This window comes from Carassius gibelio, chromosome A13 (assembly GCF_023724105.1).
Source record: "Carassius gibelio isolate Cgi1373 ecotype wild population from Czech Republic chromosome A13, carGib1.2-hapl.c, whole genome shotgun sequence".
Taxonomy (NCBI): Eukaryota; Metazoa; Chordata; class Actinopteri; order Cypriniformes; family Cyprinidae; genus Carassius; species Carassius gibelio.
The window spans coordinates 7,317,964-7,332,359 of NC_068383.1; the positions used below are offsets into that span (position 1 = coordinate 7,317,964).

Consider the following 14,396-nt stretch of genomic DNA (forward strand, 5'->3'; position numbering starts at 1 on the left):
CTTATTAATTCATACTTGTCGAATGAAGTTTGACTGTGATGTTTCTAAGCAGTCTGGCCCTCTTCTTCTCGTTTCTGTCTTTTTCTTTTTTTCTTTTTTTTTGGCTTGTTATGGATGGTTAGTGAGAAGTATACATCGCTGTTGGCTTTTTAAAAAATGAATACTGTTCCTGGTCGACACTGCATGTAAGGTTACCCCTATAATATGGTCTGTTGATCTTGCATATGTATTGCTGGAGGCTTTTCAGTGCTGAGTTTGCTTAAACGGGTGTGTGAAGCAGACAGTTTAAATTAGGTTAAAGGCTTGCGGTGGTGGCATATTGTTTACCTTCTAAGTCTATTGAGAGTGTTTGTATGTCTATATTGTCAGATGCTTCTGCTGTGATTGGCTTCAACCCAAGATTGCTGTGTGTGTCATTTCTGTTCACACAAAGCCAAAGGTCAACAAGCATGAGACGATGCATTACACAGCATCCTGTCCTTTATAACACATACATTTTCCATTCCCTAGCACTTATTATCATTTAAATGTATGCCGTTTATTCCTGAGGAACTACTGCTGTGTTTGTTTAAATAAAAATGGGGGGGGGGGGGCATTCTTAATGTGGTTGCTCTGTGGATCAGTGCATTAGATCTGCAGATAATTTTGCTTCTTTCCTATTTATTTCCCAGTAACTGCTGAGACCCCATGCTGTATATTCTGTCCTTGAGTAGTTGAATTTGGTTTTTACATTGCTTATATTATTACAGATAAGACTATCCATCCATCCATCCGTGTGTGTCTCTGTCTGACTGTTTTTTTTTTTAAGAATATTGTGAAAAAATAACACTTTATTTTATTATATTTAAAAATGTTATTTATTCCTGTGATGCGAAGCTGTATTTTCAGCAGACATTACTTCAGTCTAAATGGCACACGATCCATCAAGAATCATTCTAATTTTTTTTATACTTTTTTTTTTATTATTATTATAATCAATGTAGAAACCGTAACAGAGAAATAGAAACAGAGCTGCTTAATATCTTTGTGGAAACCATTATACTGTCACTTTTCATTCAATAAATATTGTATGTATCCTTGTTGAATAAAATGTATCATTTTCTCTTTTTTTTATCATATATTAAAAGTGTGTGTGTGTGTGTGTGTGTGTGTGCGCGTGTGTGTGTGTGTAAAAATATATACAGCATATTTACTTAAATTTATTTTTTAAATATGAAAATATATGCAATTTACATGTGTCCTTAACTCCATCTTAGCACATGTCATCATAATGGCCACAGTCACATCCCATGCACCAAATAACCATTTTGAAGGCTACTACTGGGGATTGGAACCATTGTCGATTTATAATTGCAGAGTCTTTAAGAGAGCCTAACTGTAATCGCCATATTCCCAATACAGCTACTCCTGAATTTGATTTGGGGGTTTTTTTCATGCATGCTTGTAAAATATACTAGCTTTCCACACCAGTATTTTTATACCAGCTTAAAGTAATATTTGTGTTCGGCAGGCTGTAAGCATTGTTATTTTTAATCAGGCAAGTAGTCAGACCACTCTCAAAATACCTCATCTGGAGCTGCGTCTCAAAGCCGTAGGGCGTGCCTGTAATTTGGGTCTGGAAGATCAGCTGGAGACATGACTAAGAACACAGGCTGCCCAAAATAACTGAAGCCATTCGAGTGAGCTTGTTATGCAAAAATTGGCTTGACGCTTTAATGCAAGAAAGTCAGTGCAGCTGGTTGAGCGAGTCTGAAGGGCTGTGCCTGTCTTTATCGGCTCCCTCGGTGGGGGTGATCAAGGGAAGCGCCGTTATCTGCCACCGGCTTTTGACACGTTAGCGCGCCTCTCCAAAAACATGCATGTGGGAACAAAGCTCTTCAGTTCTGCATTCATCTTAGGTTGCTTATGATGACACAATCCTTTTGAGCTATTGACACGTTGTGGACAATGTGATAAAAATGATCAATGAGTGGCTGCAATTGTGGCTCTTAAAGGCTCTCATTCAGATGAAGAGCAGGTAGAAGTGAATGCATGAATGAATTCAAGAATTGTAGATCTATTTAACAGCCCTTAATTAGCATGAACATCTTTTTTCTGTACATTATCTGTGGGCCAACAGGGAATTGTGTTGATGGTTTTTCTGTGTGCGATTATCACCCGTCATATCGCAACTTGTTATTATTGCTGTTCCTGTTGGACTTGCAATGTGGCATGAAGTAAAAGTCTTTCTAATTTCTGCCTTTGTTTTCACGTCCACCAGTAAAGAAGCAGCAGTGTGTGTGCGTTTGTACTGCAGAACTGCAGCTTCATGATGTTTTACTGCCATCTGTTGCCAGTGCTTTCTACATGTTGTGTAGTCAGACCAATAGTGGCCCCGCGATCCTCTGAGTCTCCCAGCATCCATTCTAGTGAACTGTGGCATGAACTGCAATTATATTCAGCTTTTAGATTTCATAGTTGTCGAGTGGTGTGTGTGTGTGTGTGTGTGTGAGGGAGAGAGAGATGTCATGATGTTGCATCAGGTCTGAGCACATTTGCACAGAATCACCTCCACAAACCCTCTGAGCAATGACATATTTTACCAATAAAATATAAAGGAGCTACATCTTTTTAAAATAATTTTTTTGCAGTAAATATGGGTTGTGGAATGCCTAGCAACCCATGACAGCATAGAAAACAAATGGCAATGACTAAAAGCACCTTAGCAACTGTGTGACAACACCATGGCAACCATGAATAACAGCCTAGCATTGTGGTGGCAAGTTAATTCACATTTTCTGGAGACATTCGATCTTTGCAATCAACTCCAAAAGTCCAGTTTGATTTGATTGTCATTTAACAGAATACCTAAATAATGAACAAGAAGAAAAGGGTGTTTTGAGGGGCTGCAGAATTATGATAAGGCATATTTCTATGCCTGACACGTGGCTGGTGTCAGGAGACACACTTTGAATTATGCTGTAGACTTAGAAATACAGTGCTTCCTCTCAGTTTTGACCTCCCTGGTCACATTTTATATGAATTAAAAGGAATACGATCAGGATTTACAGTTTATTCATGTCATTTCTGTCCAGTTCTAATAAATGTATTCATGGTTTTTAAAAAGAGCCCATTAAATATAATGTGTTTTTTGTGTAAATGGATGGAGCATATTGAAACAATTGATTTGTAATGTGTCATTTCTAATCGCTGAGGGGTTACATTCATTGTATTGGACCAATAATATGTAAAGTATATAGAATATTATATAATATAAAAATAATATATAAATATTAGGGCTGGGCAAGTTAACACATTATTATCGTGTTTATTTTTATTATTATGAAAGTCTGAATACACATACAGACAAATAAAGTGTCTCTGAGCATAACTTGTTTTTCTATAACAAACTATAAAATATTTTCTATAAAAACGTTGATGTCTTGGCAGTGACAAATACTGTTTTATATTTAATTTAATTACATTAATGATATAAGTTAAGATTTAAATGAAATAATTTAACTGCTACTATGTAAAAGGAATACTGCTGTAAAAAAGCACCTAATTTGTGTTTGCAAACTAAATGTTACTACACTTTTGTTCATATAGCAGCACTATTAAATGGAAAAAAAGTGCACAATACACTACTTTTGAATGCATTATTAGTTTTGTGCATAACAATGCGATTAATCGTGATAAGAAATTTTAATCGTTGCCCAGGACTAATAAATATATAAAATATTAAGACGCACAGCAGTTTCCTACAATGATGATAATTAAAAAAATGTTTCAGTATTTTAGAATGATTTCTGAAGGATCATGTGACACGTGTAAGATTCATGTGAGATTGAAGATTAAAATTCAGCTTTGTCATCACAGAAATAAATTACATTTTCAAATATATTTAAATAGAAAAGAGTTATTTAAAATTGCAAAACTTTTTCACAATATTGATGTTTTTACTGGGTTTTTGATCAAATAAATGCAGCCTTGGTGAGCGTAAAACACTTCTTTCACAAATATTTTTTACATCTTACTGACCTCAAACTTTTGAATTGTATATACAGTTTGCTTTGTGTATAAGCTTTGTGCTTTTTAAGAAATAAAAGTTTTCCATTGAAGTAAACCGAATATGAGATCTGACTGAGAGTCCCACATGCCCTTTCTCTCTCTGTAAATAACCAGTGTGCTGATTCTGTTCCCTCCGGACTGTATCCGTGTGTCCACAAGAGCTCATCAGAAAGAATGACACCAGCGCCCAGTTAGATCATCACAGTCATTCTCAGACACAGCACAGACACTGGAGCACTGCACTAGATGTTTTCCTTTGCAACGTTTTAATACGCCCCTTCTGAAATATTAGCCGTCTTTGCCATTTGGTAGCATTTAGCCATTTAAGATTGTGTCATCTGCCACACTTTATAAAGTGACATTTAAATCCTTTTAAACATCAGGTTTGTACTGTCCAGCATCATTTTAATGTGTTTGTAGAATCTGTTTTTTTATTTTTTATTTTTTTTTACTCTCTCTTTTTGCCTGTGGTTCATTTGATTTAATGATCTGAAGGGACAAACCCCTGTAGATCTCAGTGGGTGGCATTTAAATGTGTCTGGAGAAGAAAACAGTTACATGAGCTGGGAAGGAAGTTCGTTTTAAACACAATTGCCCACAATACTGCTTGAAAATAGCATGGCATTCATTTGTTAAAACAGTGTTATTTTAGTAGTGTTGAAATTTAAATGCAGTTTTAATTAATATTTTGAATAAGTTTTTCTTTTTATATTTAGTTTTTATTTTAATTGTAGTTATTTTTAGTTTTTTTTTTTTTTTTTTTTTTTTCTATTTCATGCATACTGAGTTTTTTACATAGTTAAAGAGTTGGATTCCCATGCTAAACATGTACAAAGTTTCAAAAATTAAGTTGTATGTTTGAAGGAGTATTTCTGTTCCAAAAATACTCCTTCCGGTTTGTCACAAGTTTCGGAAAGTTTTTTTCGAGTATGGCTCTGTGTGACGTTAGATGGAGCGGAATTTCCTTATATGGGTCCTGAGGCACTTCTGCCGGAAGAGCGCGTGCTCCCGTATAGCAGAGCACTGAGAGCACAACAGACTTCACTGATCAGAGCGAGAGCGTCGCAAAATGTCACAAAAGGAGTGTGTTTTTGGTTGCCAGGGCAAGACAACCCTGCACAGATTACCAAAAAAAAAACAGCATTAAGGGACCAGTGGATGGAGTTTAATTTTACAGAGCATCAACGAAGTTGTGCAAGTGTTTTTGTTTGTTCCCTGTATTTCGAAGATGTTTGTTTTACAAACAAGGCCCAGTTTGACACCGGATTTGCACATCGTTTATTTCTTAAGAATAATGCAGTCCTAACGAAAAAGGGTCACAATCGTGTGTTGGAACCACATGCGGTGAGTAAAACTGCTTCAAATATCTCGGTGTTGTTAACTTAGCTATCGGCGCGTAAGCACATCAAGTAAACAACATGTGATGTTGTCATCAAACTGCACATGTACAGCTTAAAAAAAAAAAAAAGAAGAAAAAAAAAAAAAGAAGACATAGTGGAACTTAGTCATTTTCCAAAACCGCTAAGCAAATATATACAGTTTCAGTACATACCACATAGAGACGTCGTTGCTGATGCTGCTCTTGTTCAATTTCAGCCTCTGGATCTGATTCTGGATCATAAATATACGTTGAATTTGACTGTTAGCCATGGTTTGTTTTGCTTGGTTTTGTCCTCACTGTGTCACAGCTTCCAGACGCGCTCAACGCCAAAGCCTACTGGCGCTCGTGATTCTTTAGCTCCGCCCACACGTCACGCCTCCAGCCGGTCGTGTTTTTCCGGGAAAAATCGGTACAGACTATCTTTCTCTTATGAATATAATAAAACTAAAGACTTTTTGGAGTTATGAAGGATGCACTACTACTCTATAGGTACTCAAGATTAACAGGATATTGCGTGAAAACGAGCATTTCACCCCCCCCCCCCCCTTTAAGATATCAATAAAGCTTTTATTTTATTTTTTACATTATTTATACATATAGGGTAAACTAAATAAAAATTTGCCAACTGGAATTATTATAAAATTATTTTTATTTTTTCGTTATTTTAAGTAAAGACTTGGGGCCCTATCATACACCCGGTGCAATGTGATGCAAGACACAGCGATAGCGTGTTTGCTAGTTTCAGTCCAACGCGGTTCGCATTTTCCTGTCCAGTGCCATATCGTTTAATTAGCAAATGCATTTGCACCCATTGGCGTGCTGGTCCAAAAAGAGGTGTGTTCAGGCGCATTGCTGGCGCATTGCTATTTTAAGGAGCTGAAAATAGACTCTGCCATAGACCAACTCAAACCTGGTCTAAAGTATAAAGTCAATGGTGCAAATATTTTTTTGTTATTTAAAGAGCGCGTTGGTAGAAAATGCGCCTCTGGGTGGGTCCACAGTGCGCGTTGACTTTGCTTATTACACATAGGGATGCGCATCACACAAACATGCCAAATATTAAAAACAAAAGGATTACAGTATAAAAGAATATTATTGTGTAGGCTACATAAATATAAACATGTAATGATGGATAGTCATTGCATGTATTAGAATTAGGCTACCTATTTGCAATTCAGCCTGTTACTACTTATAATGATGAATGAAATTGGCGAACTAATTAAACAATCGTGCCAGTACAAACACATATATATTAGGGAAGTCGTGGCTTAATGGTTAGAGAGTCGGACTCCCAATTGAAAGGTTGTGAGTTTGATGTGAGTTCGAGTCCCGGGCCGGCAGGAATTGTGGGTGGGGAGATGCATGTACAGTTCTCTCTCCACCCTCAATACCACGACTTAGGTGCCCTTGAGCAAGGCATCGAACCCCCAACTGCTCCCTGGGCACCGCAACATATATGGCTGCCCACTGCTCCACTACTCAGGTGTGTGTATGTGTGTGTGTGTTCACAGTGTGTTTGTGTGTTCACTGCTCTGTGTGTGTGCACTTCGGATGGGTTAAATGCAGAGCACAAATTCTGAGTATGGGTCACCATACTTGGCTGAATGTCACTTTCACTTTAACGGACTCATCGCGCGGAGCTTTGGTGGATTCCTGCTTGTCCCATAGATGATCTGATCGTGTGATTTAACTTCACGCACGAGCATACCGGTTTCTCCGCTTGAGAAGCATTCAGCTTTTCCGCCAACAAATTCCGCCATGAAAATAGCAATCCGCCATGGCGCGAGTGCATCTCGCTCTTAAAGGGAATGGGAGATGACACTCTGGTTGATGTATTGGACGTTACGCCCATTATAGTATATATAAATATAAGTATATATAAGTATAAATAAATATGAGTATAAATATATATTTTGTGTTACACCAGTCCAGAAAAGCTCCTGCATTTACTGCCTAAGCTGAAATCATCATATCATATTGGACACATTAAACCTGATGAGAAGTCTCTATAAATGCAAACAGCTGTCCAATGCAACTAAACTGATTATTCTGCCATGATTAAAATAATTAGCACCTCATAACATCACGCTACTTGGACTAATATCAAAATATTAAAGTCATTGCAGGAGCCTCCACGAACAATCGAATCAGCTCATGTCCTTATGTTCAGAATTCATCAGCAATACCGATTCAACGGTGGGCTGTCAGTCAAGTTGAATATTTTTCTCGTGGTCCCCATCGGGCATTAATTTGTCAATCTGTATGCATAGCGACTCTCATTACTTCCCTAGTGTTGTAATTAGTGCTACCTGAAGTTGTAGGGCTTTGATTGCCTTCAGGGAGGTGTCCTGAAGGCTGTTTCAAATTAGCATGAGGGCAATCACCCTGATTGCTCGCATCTGGTCATTAAAGGATAGGGGAATTTTTCCCCTCCTAGCCCTGAACCCAACATGGGCTGAAATCAAAAGCTGGTGCTCGAATAAGCAAGTCTTGAGTTTTTCAAGTACCTGAAAAGAGCTGATTGGACATCGAGGAAATCCACGACTTTTGCATATGGATGCCAATTGCATGTTTGTATGTATTTTTCTGTGAAGATGATGTTTTTTTTGCAGAATAACAGTTGGATCATGTTAGGATCTAGGCAAAGCCACAGCTAAAAGCTTTGTGGAGGAGATTGTTGAAACCTTCAGTAGCTTTTACTGTTGCATTAGGTTCGTGAAATGGATAATTTCTCAGCCTGTGAGTTGTCATTTGACAGTTTGAGATGATTGAGAAAATATATTGCTGGAGTAGCAGAATAGCAAAAGATGGAGACCGAACACAAGCTCGGAATATAAATATTTTTACTGGAGTTTGAGGTGATTTTTCTTCCGTGGAATGTCCTAGTAGTATCCCAGAACTCTCTTCACCAATTGGTGTTGTTTTCATGCTTAAATGGATTTATTGTGAATGCTGCATGATCTAATGAGATTTTCCTTCCTCCCTCCACTGTGTTTCTGTCTTACTCTCTCTTTCTTGTTCTGTATTTTCTCTCTCTGTCTCTCTCTCTCAGATATGCATTGCCATCTCGTGACAATGACCGGCTCTGTATCATTGAAATAGCTGTTGCTAATGGAACTACTAATCAGCAGCAGAAATACATGGATCAGCCTGTGTCAGAGGTAAACCTGCTTCTGCATAATCGATCATTTGAATGACTCTGACAATCTATAATACAGATAGATAGAAATTTAAAAAATGTGTATATATATATATATATATATATATATATATATATATATATATCACTCATTCAGTGCTTCTTGAAAGTTTGTGAATTCTTTAGAATTTTCTATATTTCTGCGTAAATCTGACCCAAAACATAAAGGTTTTTGTACAAGTCCTGAAAGTAGACAAAGAGAACGCAATTCAAACAAATGAGACAAAAATATTATTTGTCATTTATTTATTCAGGAGAATTATCCAATATTACATTTCTTTGAATCTTTGGGATTAGCAGTTAATTTTAAAGTGAAATTAGAGTCCATCTGTTCAGTGATATTTTCAGTCATTGGGATGACTATCAGGTGTCAATGTGTGCCCCATTTTTTAAAGAACAAGGATCTATCAAGTCTGATCATGTGTTACTGTTGCTCATCAGGCTGGAAAAGGTTACAAAGCCAACTCTAAAGAGTTTGTACTCCACCAATCCACAGTCAGACAGGAAATTCAAGACCATTGATACCCTCCCCAGGAGTGGTCCGCCAACAAAGATCATTCCAAAAATGTGTAATAGTCTACGGGGTTGCAAAGGACCCCAGGGTAACTTATAAGCGACTAAAGGCCTTTCTTACCTTGACTAATGTTCACGAGTCCACCATAAGGGGAACACTGAACAAGCATGGTGTGCATTGCAGAGTTGCAAGAAGCCTCTGCTCTCCAAAAAGAACAGTGCTGCCAGTCTGCAGTTTGCTAAATATCTTGTGGACAAGGCAGAGAAATATTGGAGAAAAGTTTTGTGGGCATTATGTTTGAAGAAAACAACACTGCATTCCAGCATAAGAAACTTAGCCTTTCTATGAAACATGGTGGTCGTAGTATCATAGTTTAAGTCTGCTTTGCTGCATCTGGGCCAGGATGACTTGCCATCATTGATTCAACAATGAAATCTGAATTATACCAGCAAATTCTAAAGGAAAATGTCAGGACATCTGTCTGTTAACTGAATCTCAAGAGAAAGTGGGTCATGCAGCAAGACAACAACCCCAAGCACACAGGGCATTCTACTTAAGAATGGTTAAAGAAGAACACAGTTAAATGTTTTTGAATGTTCAAGTTAAAGTCCAGAAATCAAGTTTAAATGTTGTGGAAGGACATGAAGCAAGCAGTTTAAGGGAGGAAACCCACCAACATCACAGAATTGCAGTGGTCCTGTACTGAGGAATGGGCTAAAATTCCTACGAGCCAATGTTATCAGCAGTTACAAGAAACTTTATCGCAGATTATTTATCAAAGATTCACATACTTTCGCCACTGACAGATTTGGAACACTGGATCATTTTTCTCAATAAATAAATACCAAAGTACATATTTTTGTCTCATTTGTTTGATTGGGTTCTCTTTGTCTTTCAGGACTTTTATGAAATCTGGTGATATTTAGGGTCATATTTATGCAGAAATATAGAAAATTCTAAAGGGTTCATAAACCTTCAAGCAGCACTATAAATATATATTTATATATATCTGAGAACCTCAGAGAGTGCTGTGGTGCAATAATCAGACACTTTCAACAGACTATAAGAGACTTAATCAGAATATAATGGTCTCACAAATCCATTTATGGAGCTGCATAAAAATAAATCACTGGAAGCCTTATGGCAGATGTTGTTTATCTAAATATCTGTCAAATGGCCCAAGTCAACAAACTTTGAAGCCCAGTCTGAAAGTTTAAAATGGTTTCAAGGTTAGTTATAAGTCTTATGATTCTTTAGGCCTTGTGTAGTTTGAATAGTTAGACTTTATGAAGTGATGTTTGAAAGCTAAATATGCCTTGTGTACTTTGAAAACAGTTATATACACTAAACAAAATTATAAACAAACATTTGTTTTTGCCCCATTTTTCATGAGCTGAACTCAAAGATCTAATCTTTTTTCTATGTACACAAAAGGCCTATTTCTCTCAAATATTGTTCACAAATCTGTCTAAATCTGGGTTAGTGAGCACTTCTGCTTTGCCGAGATAATCCATCAACCTGACAGGTGTGGCATATCAAGATGCTGATTAGACCACATGATTATTGCACAGGTGTGCCTTAGGCTGGACACAATAAAAGGCCAATGTGCAGTTTTATCATGCAGCACAATGCCACAGATGTCGCAAGTTTTGAGGGAGCATGCAATTGACATGCTGACTGCAGGAATGACCACCAAAGCTGTTGCCCAAAGCTGTTGCCCATGAATTGAATGTTAATTTCACTACCATAAACCGTCTCCAAAGGCTTTTCAGAAAATGTGGCAGTACATCCAAACGGCCTCACATGGCGTCGTGTGGGTGAGTGGTCTGTTGATGTTAACGTTGTGGATCGAGTGGCCCATGGTGGTGGTGGGGTTATGGTACGGGCAGGCATATGTTATGGACAACGAACACAGGTGCATTTTATTGATGGCATTTTGAATGCACAGAGATACTGTGATGAGATCCTGAGGCCCATTGTTGTGCCATTCATCCACGACCATCACCTCATGTTGCAGCATGATAATGTATAGCCCCATGTTGCAAGGATCTGTACGTAATTCCTGGAAGCTGAAAACATCCAAGTTCTTGTATGGCCAGCATACTCACCGGACATGTCACACATTGAGCATGTTTGGGATCAGCGTATACAACAGCATTTTTCAGTTCCTGCCAATATCCAGCAACTTCATACAGCCATTGAAGAGGAGTGGACCAACATTCCACAGGCCACAATCAAAAACCTGATCAACTCTATGTGAAGGAGATGTGTTGCACTGAGTGAGGCAAATGGTTGTCACACCAGATACTGACTGGTTTTCGCCCCCCCCCCCCCCTTTCTTTTAAAAGTTTGTACAAAGTTTTTGTCCAGCATAATTAAGCAAGAATATATGATTACAAAGGCAAAAAATATCTCAGACGAACACACTATGTTATTGTTAACTGAAAAGATGTCTAATCTTGTCTTGACCTAAACCAATCAACTGTATTTTTTTCCAAAAGAATAATTAGCTTTTGACCTTAATGAATAATGATTGCTAAATGCATACAGCAGAAAATGTCCTTTTATACTGTAGCAACTACACATAAATCCTTTCAAAGATAAAAACTTTGTTTTTATATCTGATTATAATTTCCAGGGTTTAAGAGCCATTGACTTCAGAACAGTTATAACACAACGTAGGAAACTTTGTGTAGGAAAGAATAGTGTATTCTCACCCACAATATAGCTTTTTCCAAATTCTAACAGTTTGCTATCCCAAAGCACACACTGCCAATCAAATGTGTTGTTTTTTTTTTTGTAAAGTTTTCTTCTCTTTTCAAAAAGGATGCATTAAATTGTTTGAACAGTGACTGACAGTATCACGATCTCTACAAAAAATATTAAGCAGCTCTATCATTTGCAACACTGATAAAAATAAATGTTTCTTTTGCAGTAAATCGGCATATTAGAATGATTTTTTGTTAATGTAACACTGAAGACTGGAGTAATAGCTGTTGAAAAATTCAGCTTTGCTTTCAGGAGAATATATATATATTTATATATATATATATATATATATATATATATATATATATATATATATATATATATATATATATATATATATATATATATATATATATATATATATATATATATACACATATATATATATATATACACATATATATATATATATATTCAAATAGTCAAGTCATTTAAATTGTATAATTCTATTTTACAATATTACTGTTTTACTGTACATTTCGTTGAATAAATACAGCCTTTATGGCAGTTTCACACTGCAAGCTAATAAGCTTATAAGAAATGGACATGAATATTATGGACATACACTGAGCTTGGTTAATACAACATAAGGTAAGCGCCTATGGTAAAAGTATGTAGGCTACTATTAAAATAAATAATAATAAAAACAGTATAAACTATATTTGAGTATGACTGAAACAGCATGATAGGAGCAGTTTTTCCCTCATGCAAATCCCTGTGTTATAACTTGCAATACTTCTAAACATTCAAGTTTATAAATGACCAAAATCCAAAAACAATGTATAGCTTGCAGTGTTAAACAGGTGTTAGTGTGCAAAAAAAAAAAAAAAAATTTCTTAACAACCCCAGATTTTGTATTGTATTGTACAATGTTGTATTTTAAAGTGCAGGCCAATTTAACATAAATCTCTTTATTAAGATAAAAGCATCATTATTGTTAGCATATGTCACTTTTCATCTTCCCAACGCTCAGGTGCTGTTTGGCCCCACATTCCTTGGTGGCGTTCCATCCCTCTCAGAGCTGCACCACAACACTGGGAATGTCTCTGGCTTCATCGGCTGCATACATGAACTGCAGATGGGCTCCAAAGAGTTGTATGTGGTAGGGGAAGCAATCAGAGGCCAAAATATTCAGAATTGTCACGGTACAGTCTGCCAGCACCAACCCTGTCGTAATGGAGGAACCTGTATCAGGTATGATTTTAAAGATTCTTTCTGCAAGTTAGTGTTTTCAGTGTTTCTGTTTAAACAGTCTGCAGATGAAAATGACAGTAATTGGCTGTGTCTCGATAAAGGACTTTTTCATTCTAGTTGACACACTGGCTTGTAGACATGTGACCCAAAGAGTTCCTCACTGTACATGTAGCTGTCACGCTCATCAATCAGCATTCTTTCACAAGCATCTCTCAAGTTTGCAATATTTGGCGTACAAGCAATTTTCTACTAAATGTAGTGCTTTTGCCAGGGCATGGAGTTTGTAAATATTGTCAATGATATGCAGATGCTATGAAGATTCTCACTTGAGTTTTAAATAGCGGTAATCAAAAGCCTGATTGCAGGGATGCGAGTGATGTGTGAATTTACTTTTTGTTAAATTACAGGCAGCGTTTTTTTGTGTTGCCTGTAACCACTGGTTTATAATTACACATTATTTGAGTTTTGTGTTTCCTTTTCTGTCTTAAAAGCATGTTTTTGGGTTGGGAATCTTTAGGCTCGTCATGATTCTGTTAGGTTCAGTGAGTCATGATCCAATTTCAAATGACCCTTAAGCCGAGTTCAGACTGCACAATTTTCAAAGTAGTCGGGTCACTGTTGTTTTCACACTGCATGACTATCTTGGCCAGCATTCAGTCACTGCTGTGTTCACACTGCACGATGGATCGGCGACAGAAGGTTTCACACTGCATGACTTTACAATAGGCTACAATAGCTCTGTCTGGCACGCACAACCAAACAGTCACGAGATGTGACAAGGAAACAACGCAATATCACACGTGCAAGACAGGAGTTTTCACGTGAGACTGGGATAGCTCAGATGAGACGTCAAACAGACACGAGTGCTCCTGCTAAATTTATACTAATTTATCTTCCATTTCATGGGTCCAAATAGACCGAGAAGAAAGTCTTTTTCTGAAATGAAGCCATACTTGCTGATATTGTGGTCTATAACTCCTCCCCGAACTCCCCGCTGCTCTGTATCTTGCTCTCTCATTGGCTGTCCGTCATTGCCGATGTAGTTTTCAGTCAGAACACTTTTCAGACAGCATGATTTTGAATCGCCGACAGGTCCAGATATTTAGCATGCCAAATATCTCACGGGCATCAGCGACTTGTCGGCGATTCTCTCAGATCGCGTCTTTGCTCATTCACACTGCGCGATTGTCACTCGCGTGAATGAGCTCAGATTTGCCTGTGATTTCGGGAATTTGTCGGCGATTTCTCAAAACCTGTCAGCGAGCCAAAACCTGGGCTAAAACCGTGCA

General features: G+C 37.4%; 1 protein-coding gene across 1 annotated transcript in view; it reads left to right on the forward strand.

Moving 5' to 3' along the window:
- Nucleotides 1-14,396, forward strand: part of LOC128025995 (protein eyes shut homolog) — a 171,545-nt gene that overhangs the window by 136,680 nt on the left and 20,469 nt on the right. Inside the window, exons 37-38 of the mRNA XM_052612653.1 lie at nucleotides 8,484-8,592; nucleotides 12,887-13,107. Of these exons, the coding sequence (XP_052468613.1) occupies nucleotides 8,484-8,592; nucleotides 12,887-13,107 (330 nt within the window). The remainder of the gene's footprint in view (nucleotides 1-8,483; nucleotides 8,593-12,886; nucleotides 13,108-14,396) is intronic.